General features: G+C 53.8%; 1 protein-coding gene across 1 annotated transcript in view; it reads right to left on the reverse strand.

Annotated features, from left to right (window-relative positions):
• Positions 1-7,948: 7,948 nt before the first annotated feature.
• LOC103010859 (uncharacterized) overlaps positions 7,949-16,941 on the reverse strand; it is a 97,625-nt gene continuing 88,632 nt past the window's right edge. Inside the window, exon 5 of the mRNA XM_057542673.1 lies at positions 7,949-8,043. Within this exon, the coding sequence (XP_057398656.1) occupies positions 8,036-8,043 (8 nt within the window). The 3' untranslated portion in view covers positions 7,949-8,035. The remainder of the gene's footprint in view (positions 8,044-16,941) is intronic.

Below are 16,941 nucleotides of genomic sequence, written 5' to 3' on the forward strand. Positions count from 1 at the left end.
GAATGGACTTGAGGACATGGGGAGGGGGAAGGGTAAGCTGGGAAGAAGTGAGAGAGTGGCATGGACATATATACACTACCAAATGTAAAATAGATAGCTAGTGGGAAGCAGCCACATAGCACAGGGAGATCAGCTACCAGGGAGATCAGCTACGTGCTTTGTGACCACCTAGAGGGGTGGGGTAGGGAGGGTGGGAGGGAGATGCAAGAGGCAGGAGATATGGGGATATATGTATATGTATAGCTGATTCACTTTGTTATAAAGCAGAAACTAACCCACCATTGTAAAGCAATTATACTGCAATAAAGGTGTTAAAAAATTAAATAAATAAATAAAGGCGAGAAGAGCAGGAGGGATGCCAAAACCTGGGAGGTAAGACGGACACTCTGCCAGAAATGTTGCTGCAACGCCAAAAGGTGTCCCGGAAGAGCAGACAAGGGCATGGGAGGCTGACAGAGCTGGGGCTGGGCAGGGGATAATTTCTGGGGGTGGGGTCACAGAGGTGGGCTCAGGAGAAGGAAAATGAATGTACTGGTTGAATTGTGTCCCCAAAATTCATGTCCACCTGGAACCTCAGAATGTGACTTTATTTGGAAACAGGGTAATTAGCAATTGCAGACGTAATTAGTTAAGATGAGGTCATACTGGATTAGGGTGAGTTCTGATCCAATGACTGGTGTCTTTATAAGAAGAGGGAAATTTGGACATAGACACACAAACGAAACAAGGCCCCGTGAAGAGGGAGGCAGAGATTGGAATGATGCCAAGCAATGCCAAACAACCACCAAAAGCTGGAAGAGGCAAGAAATTTGCATCCCAGAACCTTCAGAGAGAGTATAGCCCTGCCAACACCTTGATTTCAGACTTCTAGCCTCTAGAACTGAGAAGATAAGTTTCTGTTGTTTTAATCTACTAGGTGTGTGGTAATTTGTTATGGCAGCCCTAGGAAATTAATACAATGACCATTCTAATAACTGCAACTATCCAGCAATTAAAAAGGCAGCCTCAAAAGTGGTGAGCACCTCACCTCTGGAGGTGTGCAAGCAAATCTGGGAGTGTCCCCATTCCTCCCAACCCCGTACTCTGAACAGATGCCAGGGCAGGTTCACACTTAGTCCCCCATCTGACCTTACTGTATGCAGTCCAGAGAACTGGACAGGAAAGAGTTATCATTCCCATCCCACAGATTTGGAAACTGAGGCCCAGAGAAGGCAAATAACCTGTTCAAGAGCACAAGGTAGCCAGTCAGTGCCAACCACAGGCCTGAAATCCTGGAATCCTGAATGCCAGTCCTGGCCTTTTTCAGGCTCATGACCCTGAGTCTTCCTTCTGTGCCTCCCCTGTCTCTAGACTCAACTGTAGTTCAACATCGTGAAAGGCAGAGAAAGATCCACAGTCTCCCTGAACCCAGATGTTCCAGACTGAAAGTGACATCACTGCTGAAAGCCTTGCCCAACTCTAAACAGAAACTTCTAAGCAGCACTGTTGGCCATTGCAGCCAGGTGCAGTCACCAGCCTCTCACACAGCATTCGGCTAAGAGAGGGAGGTGCTGGGACCCTTACTGAGCACCTACTCTGTCTGTGCAAAGCCCTTGGCACAGTGTGGGGTGGGGGTGAAAACCAGGGAAGGCAGGTTACTGCATCTCCTTGGGGACCCAAGAGTCCATGCAGATCAGACCACCCAGCAAGACCCCATAGGGTGTCCCCAGACCAAGTGTGACCTCCGGCTGGACATCCTAGGTCCTCTCCTGGGGCCTCCGGAGGAGGAGCTGGACCTGGAAGTTGAAGGATGGGAGGCAACAGTATGGCCTTCTCCAGCTCCTTCCAGGCTGTGAGCCCCGGTGGGCTGCACCGCACCCCAACCTGCACCTGGCACTTGGCTCCGTCTACCCCAGGAGCTAGAGAACAGCGTGGAGGCCCCCAGCTCTGGCACCAAACGGAGCGTGAGCGCAGCCAAGCTCACCAGCCAGGGCAGCCCGCTCCTAATGCTGGTTAGTTGGCGCCGCACAGCCGAGGGACGGGAGGAGTGGGCTTTGAAGTCACCTGATGTGAATTGTCCAGCGGGAACAATGGGCCACCCAGCCAGTGGAGAGTCTCGGCTCTTTCTAATTAGGTGCCTCTTTGAACACGGAGCCATCAGATTAATGAGGTTTACAGCGCTCAGTTTCATGGCGTGGCCGGCTGCCTCTGTTCTCTGATAGCAGTTTGATGACAAAACCTTGTTCTCTAAATCAAAGGTTCTCCCGAAACTCTGCTTTCTGACGTGCCTTGGGTTTCTGCTGGGTGTCTAAAAGCCTTCACCTCCATCCCATCACTCCCGGTGCCAGCTTTTGTTTCGCTGAAGAAGATTTCACAGGGCTGTGACACCTCACCCAGCCCACCTGGGAGAGGCAAGGGGCGGCTGGGGTAGCCCCATTTTGCAGAGCTTGCTGGCCCAGTGCACCCTGGGGCCAATAGCCCCCCTCAAGCCTGCAGGCCCCTCTGCTTCAGCTCTTGGAGGCTTCAGGCGTGCTGGGCCATAGAGAATCCACTGGCCAATTTCCCACTGTTGGCATCTGTTCACAAGCCTTAGGGACATCTGGTTCACCAGTCTTGGAGAAGATTGAGACATCACAGGAGCCAGCCTGCAAGGCCTCGCCCTCCCACCTCTTCTGCTCTAGTGGAAGCCTCCTCCCCACCCCCGCTCTGGGTCTTTGCTAGTACAGCTTCCCTCTCCTCGCCCCCCACCCCCAAATGCCCCTCTCTCTAAACTCACACGACCTTTCAAAACCCAGCTACACCCTTGCTCCTCCTTCGCCACCACAGTCACCAGACTTCTTTCCCCCTCTGAGATCTCCCAGCCCCATATCCCTGTCACCTTGCGCAACTGTTCCTTGCCTTGTATTCCATTGTTTAATGCTACTACCTTGCCTCATTATTTTGTCCTGTCTCCCCTGTGAGACTGTGGCACAGGGACAGGAAGTGTCTGTGTCAACTCTGTGTCCCCCACAGTAAAGACTGGCTGATAGTAAAGATTCTACCCTCCCTTGGCACTCTGGGATACATAGGGAGAAAAGACACCATCCTGCCCTCAGCTTCCCCATCTGCCAAATGGGAACGAGACCCTCATCCTGCTTACTTCCTGGGGCTGCTGGAGTATCCAGGATGACCCTGACAGAAGCATGTGTTTGGAGGAAGTGGGGCAGTGCAGTGGGTGGGGTACCCCTGGAGCAGGGTGGTGGGCTCTGGCAGGGAAGCTGGGAACCACTGGGGCCTGGACAAGTCAATGCCTCTCTCTGAGCCTCAGTTTCCCTATATGTAAATAGGGTTGGCTCCGGGACTCACAGAATGTGTGTATTAACTCACTCAATCCTCGTGCCCACCTCTGGAGTAGACACTGTTACTAGCTCCATTTCACAAATGAAGAAAGGCCCAGAAAGGTTTAGAAAACAGCTTATAGGTGGTTGGAAGCAGGACTCAAACCCAGCAACATGCTAGCTCCTGAACCTACCTTCCTCACCACTCCACTGACTTTCAAGTGGGCCCTGGCTAAGCTTCCACAGAGCCTATCATTTCTGAAGCTTGTTTAACCTCTCTGGGCCTCTATTTTCCCATCTGAGGGGTGGGTGCACAGTGACACTCTGTAGATGGTTTCTGCTAGGCCAGGGAAGGCTGACGTGCTCCCTGCTCCTCTGAGTCCCTTCCAGACCTCAGCTCCAAACCTCTCCCACCTAGAATTTTCCTGCCCTTTGGATGACTACCCCATTGGGCTGTGCCTCGCCCATCTCTTCCCTCCAACTTCCTGGCCACTCCTCCTCACCCACCGAAGGCTCACATCTCCCTCCGAGTCTCAGCCCTTGTCATCCTCTTGGTGACTTCACCACACTAGGGAAGACCAACACTGGGGCTCTCCGTTCCCTGACCTCCTGCCTCCAGTGACTTTTGGCTTTCATGCCCTCCAGCTTCCATCCCAGGCTGTAGCCTGGCTCTTGTCTCCACCACAGCTTCTGATCAAGCCTCCCAGCCCACCCCACCTGTGCCTCTCCTTAGCCCTCTGCCAGCACTGAGACCTTCACACCTCCCTCTCTCCCCCACTGCTCTTCCATCCTCACTCTCTTTGCCTAGCTTGGGTTCCTCGGTCCATCAGTATAATAAATCCTTCAAGCACATTGCCCCCCTCTCTCCCTTGGCAACACTTTCATGAAACCCATGTCTGGAGGAACCCAGTTAGCACCTTCTTGACACGTACAGCTGGAAAGTCAAATGTGATTGGAAAAAATGAGCCCACCATGCAGGCTGTGCCCTCCGTGAGCTCAAAATCTCAGAATTTGAGTGGTCCCAGCACTGCCCAGCAGTCCCAGCTTGTGTCACGGGCTGGCTCACTTTCCTGCTCTCCAAGATGGCAATGTCTCCCCTACCCCACTTACCTCATACCTCTCATCTCTGTCTGACCCATCACTCTCAATTGAGCCCTCCCTTCAGTCTCCCTGAGGAAGCAGAAGCCGGCAGATGTGAACTCCCTCATCTGCCTACTGCAGATTCCAGAAGCCCGCCTGCTTCTGCCTGAATCCCTTCTTCCTGCCTGAGGAGGGGTCACGCTGCCTGTCGAAGGTTAGTTGCTCCACTTGGACTCTGAACCGATCACCTCTGGTCCCAAGAATTTGGCTCCCACCACTGTGCCGTCTCTTGACATCACCCACCTTGCCCTCTACTGGGTCCATCATCCCCCCCCAGCAGCAATCATGTTCTGGTATCTCTCGTCCTTTAAAAATTCCTTCCTTAACTATGCTGAGTTTAAAAAAAACTCAATCTCAGAAGATTCTATACTATATGATTCCATTTATATAATACTCACAAAATCGCAAAACTACAGAGATGGAGGATAAAGTAGTGGTAGCTGCGGGGGAGGGACGGTGGGGGAGGGGAGGGGTATGTGGTAGCACAGGGAGCCTCATGGTGATGGAACAGGCTGTGTCTTGACTGGTGGTGGTGGTTACAAAGCTACGCATGCAATACAATTACACAGTACTGACGCATACGCACACACACGCACATGCACACACGCACACACTCACGCACACAACTGGGAAATCTGAATAAGGTCTGTGGCTTGTACCAATGTCAGTGACCTGGTTTGATATTTGATGTGTATTACAGTTATACAGAACATCACTGCTGAGGGCAGCTAGGTAGAGGGTGTCCAGGACTTACACATTCTTTGGATTTTCCTGTGACTCTCCCCCTTCCAGCCCCCACTCCATCCACTTCTCTTCCCCTCCTCACAAAATTTCTAGGAAGAGTCAACTACACCCTTTCTCCCTTCTCTCTCCACCCATTATCTTCAGCCCACTTGAAGCTGGATTCGTTCATCCCTTCACAACACTTCTCTCATCCAAGCCTGCCATGGCCTCCTTGCTGTCAAAGGCAAGGGCGGTGTCTATGTCTCCATCTTACCCACCTTCGCAGCATCCTCGACCATGGCTGACTTTGCCCTTCTGTTTGGAACCCTCTCTTGGCTTCTGAGTTGCCACACCATCCTGGTGTGGATCTTTCCTCGCTCTCCCTGGATATGCCCCGTCAGGCTCCTGTGCTGGCTCTTTCACCTCCAACAACTCTCCACGTTGGTGAGCCCAGGGCCCAGGCCTGGGTCCTCTGTCTCCACCATCCACATCTCTTCCTGGGTGAACAGTGCCTATGTCTATAAACACCACCTACAGCTTCTGGTTCCCGCATCTCCATCCCCTGCTCAACCTTCTCCCTGAGCTCCAGCCTTATGAACCCAGCCATCAGTGGACATTTCTGTTCCAGGAGGTGGTCAGAACCAAACTCCTATCTGACTCTCAATCTCAAACGTCATCTGGTCCTCCCCATCTCAGAAGATGGCCACAGTGGCTGAAGTCAGAAATCAAGGGGTCCTCCTTGCTTCCTTCATGTCTTTCCCCCAACTCCCAGTTCTGCCTCCACAATGGGTCTGGAATCATCTGCCTCTCTCCATCTCCATGGCTACCATTTTGGCCCAAGCTTCCATCACTTCTGCCTTACCCTGTTTCCCCTCTTAATCCCTCCTACGGCAGCCAGAGAACTCTTTTTAAATCATAAATCAGATCAGTCACTCCCCAGCTTAACCCATCAAGAGCTAGCTGGACGTTGCCCCTTGGAAAACATCTCAGCTCCTCCCCACAGCCCCAGAGTGCCATGCAAATGCCCTCATGTGAGGCCACCTCCCTCCCACCACACAGTCCCCTCTTCCCCACTCAGGGCCCTCCCGCAGGTGCTCCCTCACCTGAGAGGGAGCTGGGCCTCATCTCACAGGTGACCCCATTCATCCCATCACTGCACCATTAGCAATTTCGAATCTCCTGTTTGCCTTTATTTTGTTTGTGTCTTCCTTACCCACCAGCCAGAAGGAGTTTGCACGTCAGTGCCTGGTGCATAGTAGGTGCTCAGTAGTGCTTGTTGAGTGAATGGACACGAGCTCCCTGGTCTCCTCCCCCAGCAGCACCCTCTCTCCCCTGAGGAGGCAGGCTCGTCTGCACGTGGGGGAGGGTGCACGTGTCTATAAATATCCACACACTCCACTCTCCCCAAAACAGTAACTGTTACCCAGATGACTTGATGACATGATAATTTCCCCACGTCTTGCTGGGAGCTGCTTCTAGCAGTAAAAGTTTGCTGTTTTATGGCCCCAAGAAGACATCAGCTGTAATGTGCTAAAATTATAACCTAGTAGAATCATCTGTTTAAATACTCTGGAAACCAAATACTCGGGGCTGAGCACTATTCCGGATTGCCCTGGATGCCAATGGTGGACCTGGTTGTGTGGAACACTGAACGCCCAGGACTGGGCACCAGCCTATTCCACAGGGTGACCGTGGTCACAGGTGGAATGCGGCGGTGCCGTTCATCACGTCTGGCACGCTGCAGGCACTCAATATGGGGCACTTTCCATTCCTTTCACACATCAGTGGGGCCCACTCAGCATGGGCCCATTGGGCAGGGCATGGCCGAGGAGGTGTATGGTGTATGAGGGATGAGCTATAGCAACTGGATTTTGGCTGAGCCTGAATATCATGGTTAGAGTGCAACCATGTGAAAATGACATAAACTGCCCTGAAAGGTAGTGAACTCCTGTCACCAGAGGTGTCCAGCAGAGCAGGACATTGTAGGGGAAGGGTTTGGACTGGCTGCCCTTCTCCAGCCTTGCAGCACTGGGACTTGAGCCACGAGTGGAGTAGACCTTCAGGGTCAAACAGACACGCATTCAAATCCCACCTTTGCTACAGACAGCTTGGGTGACCCTGGGCAAGTCACAACTCAGTGCTCAGATGCAGTTTCCTCATCTCCACAGAGAGGTAACATATACAAGATGTCTGCATGTAGTAGGTGCCTACTAAATGTTTGTCCTTCCCCTCCCTGCTTCCCTCTGAATCAATGTAAGCACAACCATCTGGGCCTTGGGACTCTCCAAATATTCTTCCTGCCCTTGCAGGTCCACCCTCCTATCTACCTGAACCTAGTACTGGCACCGCCTCCTCCAAGAAGCCTCCCCAGGCTGCTCTGATAGACGCTGAGCTCCTCCTCACTTGCAAGCTGTGTTGCACACCAGGTGGTGGAGGCTGGTGGGTCTGGGCACATGTGCCTACTGCATCTCTGGTGTCTCATGGTCAGTGGGTTGGGGGAGGGGAGCGTGCTTTGTGTGTGTGTGTCTTAAACAATAATGACAGTAAACATTTACATTGCACTTACTATGTACCAGGCACTTTTCAGGCAACTAACTCATTAATGAGTACAACAAAATTATGAGGGAAGCACTATTTTATCTCTATTTTACAGATGGGGTAACTGAGGCTCAGAGAGGTTAAGTGACTTATCCAAGGTCACACAGCAGTAAATGGCAAAGCCAGAATTGCACCCAGGCGGTGTGACCTCCAGAGTCTGTGCTCCTAACCTCGACCTGCACCATTCAGCCTCTCAATGCAGATGTGGTTCCCGTGTGAGCTCTTTCACAAGTCCTGCAGAGGGTCAGAAGTCATCTTAGGTGAACAGTGGTGGTGCTTCATGACCCTGTAGGCCAAGACACATGCATAAACACTCACACACAGACATATATACAGATGCAGGCATTAGTGAACATGCAGACTCATGCACAGAAAAGGAGTGAAGAGCCATCACTACCAGTCCCTCTGCCCGAGAGGCTCTCACCTCTCCTCTCCCCAAGCCACCATGGGCAGGGGAGTAACAGGGGGAATCTCAGGCACTGCCCACCTCTGCTGTCAAGTCTATCCTAGATGTTAAAAATCAAATCCTCGTCTGCCCATGTGGTGAGATCCATTTATTATATAGCTGGTGGCCTGGAAGCTCAGAGAGGCTCCTGTTAGGTCACACAGCAAGTCAGGACAAAACTGGGCCAGTGCCCAAACCTAGGAAACTCTCAACAAATGCTTTCTCACACCATCCCAGGGTCCCCTCCACAATCTCCAATTCCAGACATCTCCTCTATTCCTGCTTGCTTTGAGCAGGACAGAAATAAAGGACAGAGATGAAGAGAAGACAAGAGAAAGAGGGGAAACAGAGGCAAGAAGGAGAGACACTTGGGAGAAGAGAGGAGAGGAGGGGAGCAGCGGGAAAGTCTGAGCAGTGAGCTGCAGGGAGCCCGGCTCAGATCACGAGCCCCCCTCGCCCGCCCGAAGCTGCCCGCCTCCGAGAGGAATACAGCGAGGCGGGGGTTAACTCTCTGCTGTGGAGCAGAAAATGAGGTTCCAGTTATTAGTTGATTTATTGCTCTGTCCTCACTCTGCGCTCAGGTCCTGGAAGGAAATGTTCCACTCAAAAGCATTAAGCGTCTTCAAAGAGCAGAGGCATTAAAAATTGAAATCATAAAATAGACACGTAAATACAGTGGAGGTGAGAGGGGGGCAGCCTCCTAGGCAGGCTGAGGTAGGGGTGGCAGGCCCAGGTCCCAGCAGGCCTGCGGGGCCGCCACACGCATGCAGGGGCCGCCACACACATGCGGGGGCCGCCACACGCATGCAGGGGCCGCCACACACATGCGGGGGCCGCCACACGCATGCAGGGGCCGCCACACACATGCGGGGGCCGCCACACGCATGCAGGAGCCGCCACACGCATGCAGGGGCCGCCACATGCATGCAGAGCCAGCTGTGTCAGCTGAGGTGAGGGGGCGGTCCTGCCCAGAAGGGGCGCACCGGCATTGCTCACAGTGCCTGAAACCCCTCCATCAGCACACCACGTCTTAGGGGTCGGAATTGTCCTATCTTTAAAAACACGTTCCCTCTTGGTAGAGGGACAGCCCCAGGGCCTGTCAGATAATGGGAGGAGAGAGAAGGGAAGGGAGGCAGACAGACTGGGAGGGCTGAGCTGACCCCACCTTAGCCAGCGTGCTGGTGGGAAGAGGAAGAGGCAGCCCTGGGAGCCTAGGGCAAGCGCAGCTTCTTCTGTGCCAGGGCCCAGGCTGCTCTGTGGGAAGGGAGCTCCGGCAGACAGGCACCTAGTCCCAGGCCCTCCTCAGTGGTGCTCAGACCCCACTGCACAGCCGGGCTTTGGTTGGGCCATGTGGGGACCGACCCACCCCCAGCCACGGCTGGGCCTCAGGGGGAGTGGACGAGGAGAGTCCCTGCTCTGCCCTCAGTACATCTGGGCAGTGGAGTCACGGGGCAGGTTATACAGCCCATGCTCTCTCCATACAAGGGCTAGCGGGCCGGAGAGCTGCCAGTGGGGTGCAAGGCCCACCTAGAAACGGGCACCCAAGAGGATACTCACTAGCATGCTGAGTGGGCCGGCTCCCAGCACAACCCACACACACACACAAGCACACATGCACACGCCTATGGAGCAGATTCTGCCTGAGCGGCATCTGTGATCCTGGCCTAGGCAGAGGTGAAGAATCGAGGCTGAGAGACAGTGAAGCCAGGCTCAGAGTCACACAGCACGTCGCTGGAGACCCAGGCCCAGAACTCAGATTTCTGCCATCAAGGCCCCCGCTCTCATCACCTTCCAGCTCAGCTTCACTGGGAGTGGGAAACAGGTGTCATCCCCACCTCCCCCTCTTCCTGCCCTCCCTCTGTCCCTCCCTCACTCCATCTCTCATCCCTGCACATCAACAACCATCCCACTTTATTAGGGAACTCTCCCTGCTCCTTACCCCCCAGCTAACCCTCCTCCCCCAACTCTCCCCACTCCCACCCACCAAGGCCAGGATGGGGTCATCCCCCAGGCTCACCCCTCAATTCTAGAACCACTCCTGGCCCGGTCACCTCTTTCCCCCATATGTAATTTTTCTTAACTGGGAGCTCGTTAATTATCCCTGTGTTTTCCAGAGGAAATAAACAGCAATTAGAGAAATAAATGGTATTTTTATTCTTCAGCAGACTCAGCATCAACGTGCCCATCCCATCCCTGCCCCGATGGCCAGTCCAGCCGCCTGCCAGGTCTGCTCTCTTGCCCTCTCTCCCTGCATCCATCCCCATGTGTATGTGAGCAAAGTGCCTGCCACCAGGCCACCCAGCAGCAGGTCGCCTCTTGGAATCTGCGTGAAGAACCATAAATTGCTGAGAAAGGGCCTCCTTCCCCATGTAACAGAAGGTTAGAGTGTTAAAGAGAGCAGTGAAACTGTTTTTATTAATCAGAACTGCTATAAAGAAAGCATTTTAATTAACATAATTATCCCAATTGAGAAAAGCAGTCCTTACCCCATAGATACTTTTCAGACTAAAGATGCAAGCTGTCACAATCAGTCATAATTAAGTAAAGCGAGCCACTTTTTTCTTCTCCTGCTCCCTTCCCCTCTCGGGCACCCGCTCCTCCCTAGGTTAGATCTCTAAGTGGAGACAAGGCAGATGTCACACCTTCAACGCACTCATGCTCTCACACCCCGGCTGCCTCTTGAGCTGCATTTCAGAGAGTGTGCCCCCTGGGCCAGTGGGCCCTGCACCATGACCCCCTCTCATGCCTGACCTCAGAAGGGCCTCCCCACCTCCCAGGGAAGGAAGGAGACCCATCTCCAAAGGCACCCACCTCACCCCCTGCTGGATGACAAGTCCTAGAGCACTGTCCCTCCCGGACACCTGCAGGGACTTTCCTGGGTCAGCAGGCCCAGAAGGAATAACTGGGGAGGACAGCCAGTGGGCACCCCAGACCATCACCCTGGTCCAAGCCACCAGCCCTTCTCACCTGGATGTTCACCTTCACCCCCTAACTACCTCTCCAATCCACTCTTGACTCAAATTCAGGCCATTTCCCCACATAACAGCCAGAAATCTGTTCATACCACAAATGTAAGTGTATAACCCCCCTCGGCCCTCATGGAGGCCTGGCCCAGCCCCCTTCAGCCCCATTTCCCACTACTCCTCCCCTGGCTTTCTCCACTCCAGCCACACTGGGCTTTCCTCATCCTTCTCAGCTCACGTGCTATTCCCTCTACCTCCTGCCCTCATCCCTCCAGCCACCACCTGCCACCCTCTCAGCTCACATGTTCATCCTGCAGTGCTCAGCTCATGTGTCACCTCCTCAGGGAAGCCCTCCTTGACCTCCTGGACCTGATCCATCCCCTCTTAAATCCTCTCACAGCACCGCATATCCGCCCCTTGCTAGTGTGTACACAGTGGCTTTCCAACAGTGCTGTGATTCTTTATTTAGCTTTAGTCTCCTCTGTTCAACTATAAACTTCATGAAGCAGCCAGACCCTTTATTATTTTGCTTTGATTGTATTTTTGTTTGTTCACTGTTGTGTCCCCAGTGTCCATCACAGTGCTTGGCTTGTGGTAGGTACTTAAGAAATATTCGCGGAAGGAAAGAAGGAAGAGAGGGAGGAGGGAAGGGGAGGGAGCCCCCGTGTCAGCTGAGGGCATTTCAAGGAGGTAAGGGGTCACCCCAACAAACTGTGAAACCCTCCATTCCCCTCGTCCCATCTGGGCGTCATCGCTCTCCCCATTTTACAGATATGGACACTAAGGTGTAGAGAAGCAGGGTATGCCCAAGGTTACAGTGAACCAGTGCAAGAGTCTGGGCCTGTCTGAGGCTCTGAGAATGTCTGCTTTGAGGTGGGATGAGGAGGGAAGAGAGAGATACAGGACCACCCACTGTGAATATAGTGTCCCCCTTGGGCTTGGGGGGGTCTGAGAACTGCTGGGAGCACCTCTTAGGATGTGTGACCTGGGACTTTTCAGCCCATCTGAGCCTTAGCTTCTCCATCTGTGAAATGGGTGGTCTGGAGCAGGGAACATCCTCTGCCCTCCACCCATGACTCCCACTCCACTCCACCCTGACATCTAACACCCCCAAAGCTTCAGACCTCCCTCCTTCTCCCCCACAGAGCTGGCGATGCTGACAAATGCACCTGCTCACCGGGTACGTGCCACCCTCTGTGGCCACACAGGGAGGGTGAGACTGAGAGCTTGCTGCTCCCGAAACAACACCTACAGGGTGACACGTGCATAGGTGACACCAGGGGCGTATTTTACCCCAACATGCTTCAGTTTCCTCCCTGAAAAGGTGCTTATTTTTTAGTACATCTTAAATAGGAGCCACAAAGTGTATTGTCAGCTCTTTTTAAATGGCTTGTTAGTGCTCCTGTAAAGCTCAGCACTGGCCGGAGGAGACAGCTCACTCCTGGTCCTGGTGTGGCCTGGACTCCCTTGCAGCCTGCGCTCTGAGCACACACCCGTGCTGAGGCTTGCACTGGACTCTGGCATTGCCAGGAAGCCCAGGAACTAGACACTCCCCGACAAGAATATGCCCAGATCCCTGCTGGGGTCACAAGATTTGGCAACCCTTTGGGAATGGCTAGGAGCAGAGTTGGGCCCTGCCTGGCATAGGAAAGAGGAATGAGCACTGGCTTTATAGTCAGGTGGCCCAGGTTCAAATCCCTTCTTGGCCACTTACCAGCTGTGTGACCTAAATCCAGTCACCAAACCTCTCTGAGCTCCAAGTTTCCTCATCTATAAAATGGCAATGCTAACTCCTACCTCAGGGCTTTTTTGAAGAGTGAATCAGGTAATAAATACCAAGTGCGAGATAACATTCAATTTTTAAGGTGTGGTAATGGCATTATGGTTATGTTTCTTGAAGGGTCCTTACCTTTTAAAGATACACACTGAAACGTTTATGGATAAAATTATACGATGTCAAAATAACCCAGTGGTGGTGGGTAGTAGGTGGGTATAGAGGAAACCAGTCTGGTCATGAGTTGATGCTCGCTGATGAGAACGTGGAGTTCAGTAGACTAGTCTCTCCACTTTTAGATAGGTTGACATTTTCACACCAAACCATCACACAGGCATCCACCAGGTGTTCATTAAATAATCCAGGGGTGCACTCTCCCAGCCGCAGAAGCCTTGGACCCCTTGCACAGCAAGATTCAGAGACAGGTGGCAGCAAGACAACATAAAGCACCAGGAAGGAGCATGGGGTGGGGGGCTAAACCTTCACAGAGGTACCCCAAGAGGCTCCTGCAGTCCACAGAAGGGGAGACAGGCAAGTGAGGGGCCCCTATAACCCGGAGACTTGGGATCCCAGGGGAGTCAGGCAGCCTCTGTTTCAGGTCCGCTGTCCCAGCTCTGTGACCCAGGGACTATGGCTTTCCCTCTCTGAGCTCCAGGTTCCTATCATTATAATGGGGGTGGCAACACCTCACCCCACTTGACCCATCTGACCTGCCCCGGTAGCAGGAGCCTAGCCTGAGGCAGGTGCTTAATCACCCTTAATCACCCTTCTACTGGCCCCGCCTTCCTCAGCAAATTTAAATACAACCATCTTCAGCTACTGAAGGCTGGGGTGGGCAGGCCTGCTTCCCATTGGACACAGGGATGCAGACCTGATAAGAGCCATCCTGCCCTCAGGAAGCTCCCAGGGATAAAGTCATTTTTTAAACTACTCTGTACCCAGCAAAGCCTCAGGAAATGGGGCTGAGAGGACTCCAAGCCTCAGGAAAAGAGGGACTCCGGGCCAGGAAAAAGGCAAGGATGATAGTAGTAATAGGAACAACGATGATGGGGCCTGACTTACTGGCACCGGGTCACAGCCTTCACCTGCACCTCTTGTTCTATCCTCACCACCACCTACCAGGTACACGGTACCATCATCCCCCTTGTAGCTGAGGAAACCGAGGCTCCGAGGGAGATGTTGCAGCAAGAGAGTGCAGAGTCACGCCTGAACCCTGCCACCCAAGTCCAAGGCCCAACAGGGTGGGGAGACGCTGGGGACACCTGGGCATCCCAAGGGGCCATCAGCAGAAAGTGCTGTGTCTGGGAGCCTGCGGCCCCACCGAAGCCAGCCCTCTCCAGGCCTCAGTTTCTTCATCTGTGAAATGGGGGCAGGGAGACCCCAGCCCCACCTAGCGGGCAAGAGGGGAAAGCAGCATAGGTTGGGGAGGAGGCCACATCTCGAAGGTTCCAAAGGGAGCTGAGGCGGCTGTGAGGTAAGTCGGGGCGCGGGGGTGGGAGGCGAGAGAATGAGACAGATCTCTCAGGCTCCGGCTCTGGCGCTGTGATATTTTCCCCGGGTTATATTTTTAGATGGACTACTTTCTCTCCCCTCCCCCCTGCCTCAGTAGGAGGAAGAACACAGAAATAGCTGGGTGTGTGTGTCTGAGAAGCTATATATAGTGGGCACAAACCCTCACCCAGGGCATCTCCCACTCACTGCCCCCTGGAGCAGGAGTGGGGAGGGGTGGGGGGCCTCCTCTTGCCCAGTAGCCACAGAGTCTGCTCGGCTTCCCTGGCTCCCTCCAGGCACGTCCCTCACCCCAGCACAGGTGTGTGCACACGTACACACACACAGCCAGACCCACATCGCCAGTGACTGCTGGCTCGGACCTGAGCCTCAGGGGGCGTTGGAGAGGGCTCGGAGCAGCCGGGGCAAGCCCTACCCGGGGCTGGGGGGAGCGGATGGGATGAGGCGGGAAAGGGGGTGACTTCCAAAGACCTAACTCTAATTCTGTCTGCCTCGGGTTCGCTGGTCTACAGACTGTGATCAGGGCCCTTCCTTGGACTTGTCAAATCTTCAAAGCTGTGGATACTCTGACACTTCAGCGTCCTTAGCAGAATATATATCTGAAGTCAAACACATTCCCCCAAAGGCATCTGTCTGAGTCTTCATTGCTCAGATGCGGCAGCTGAGAGCTGAAGGTCACAAGCAGTCAGTGGCAGAGCCACTTTCCAGCTTAGAGCTCACGTCTCTGAGCTCAGTTTCGTCATCAGTAAAGTGGGGATAAGGTTGGCACCCACTTTGTGGGCTACTGTGAGGGGCAAATGGAGCGAGGCACACGAAGCCACCATTCCATAATGAGGAAGAGGGCCACGAGCTCCCAAGGGCCGGAAGTACCCCACAGCCTCCCTTGGCCAGAGCCCCCACTGGGCCAGGCTCCAGCCTCATGGCCAGGGGCTGGTCCATTTCCACCCAACATCCCACCCTGGCAGGTCTCCACAAAGCTCACACCCAGCCCACAGTAGGTGCTTCCCAGATGGCAGGTGGCCCCTGTTACTACCTACCCTGGGGGAGCCTTAGATGGAGTCCTGGCCTCCTCTCCGTCCTCCCACCGGTCACGTAGGCTATGGTGGAGGATCAGGGTAGAAGGATTTACCCTCATGACCACTCCCCTCCAGGTGGTGGGGCTCCCGCCTGGGTATCACAAGCTGGTTTGGGTGTACCCAGTCCAGAGACAGGTCTAATTGAGCTTAGCTGATTTCCTGTGCCAGGACCTGAATAGGACAAAGAGCCCTGGATGGGGGATTCAGGGACTGGAGTCCGAGTCCTGGATCAGCCATATGAGCCTGAGGGTATCCGTTTCCCCATACAGCTCAGGGAGTGGACTCGTGGTCCCCGGGAACCTTCGGGCTCACAGCCCACACTTAGCACAACTGACTCCCCACAGACAGACTTACAGCCATCATCTTGTTGAACCCTCAAAATTCCCCTATGGGAAGGAAACAGTGGTCATTTTACAGATGAAGAAACTGAGGCCCAGGGAGGGGAAAAGTCCTGCCTGGGTCACACAGAAAGCTAGTGGAAGACTGTTTAACCCCCTGGCTCCACGGGCAGCCTTGTCAGAGGTGGAGCCTGCATCTGCCAGGCCTGGGGAAGTCAGGACACCTGGGACACCTGTGCTGAACCACTGGCTCGCAAGATTCCTGAACATGTGCCAATGGACACACCTCGAGGAGGAGGTGTGCGAGCTGACTCCAGCACAGCACTGCTGCAGTGTGTGTGAAAGTGGCCCTGTCCCCTTCCTGCACCCATCCCCTGGCCATTGAGTTTTTGTACCCAAGTGCAGGACTTCATTTTTCTACCTCTAAGATTCCATTTGGTCTGGTGGATTTTAGCCCAGAGCTTCCATCTGCTGAGGACCCAAGGTGAGAACCACCTCTCACTGGCAAACGTGGGACTCTGTGCCTTCATCTAAGTCACCAGAAGATTGGGGCAGAATGAGGCCAGAGCCCTAAGTTGCCCCACTGGGGACCTTCTTTCTTCCCACAGACCAACGTCCAGTGTTGACTCTTTGGGCCCTTGGTCCTGCCCAAGTCCTCCTGAGTGCACTGTCACTGGGCACCGGTATCTGTCCCGTCACAGAGCCCCTGAATCCACCCAGAGGCCCCAGCGGCCCTGGAGATGGGCGGGGAAGAAGCCTGCATCCCTGCAGTGGTCCACACCACCCTAGTGGGGCCGTAGGCCCCTGTCCTGCCTAACCAGGCCTGGGTACAGCAGTGCCTAAAGAGGGGAGAAGGAAGGACTCATGGCCAGGGCAACAGTCATTCCCCAGGTGGAAAGGATGTAGGCCTGATGGACCCAGGTATATAGATATTGCACAAGAAAGAAGAAGCTTGCAGTTGCTACAGCCTATGTTCAGTTTCTGGACATCCGCATGCAAAAAAAAAATGAAGTTGGACCCTTATGGTACACCATATACAAAAATTAACTCAAAATGGATTAAAAATCTAAATGTAAGCC

Source organism: Balaenoptera acutorostrata, chromosome 3 (assembly GCF_949987535.1).
Source record: "Balaenoptera acutorostrata chromosome 3, mBalAcu1.1, whole genome shotgun sequence".
Taxonomy (NCBI): Eukaryota; Metazoa; Chordata; class Mammalia; order Artiodactyla; family Balaenopteridae; genus Balaenoptera; species Balaenoptera acutorostrata.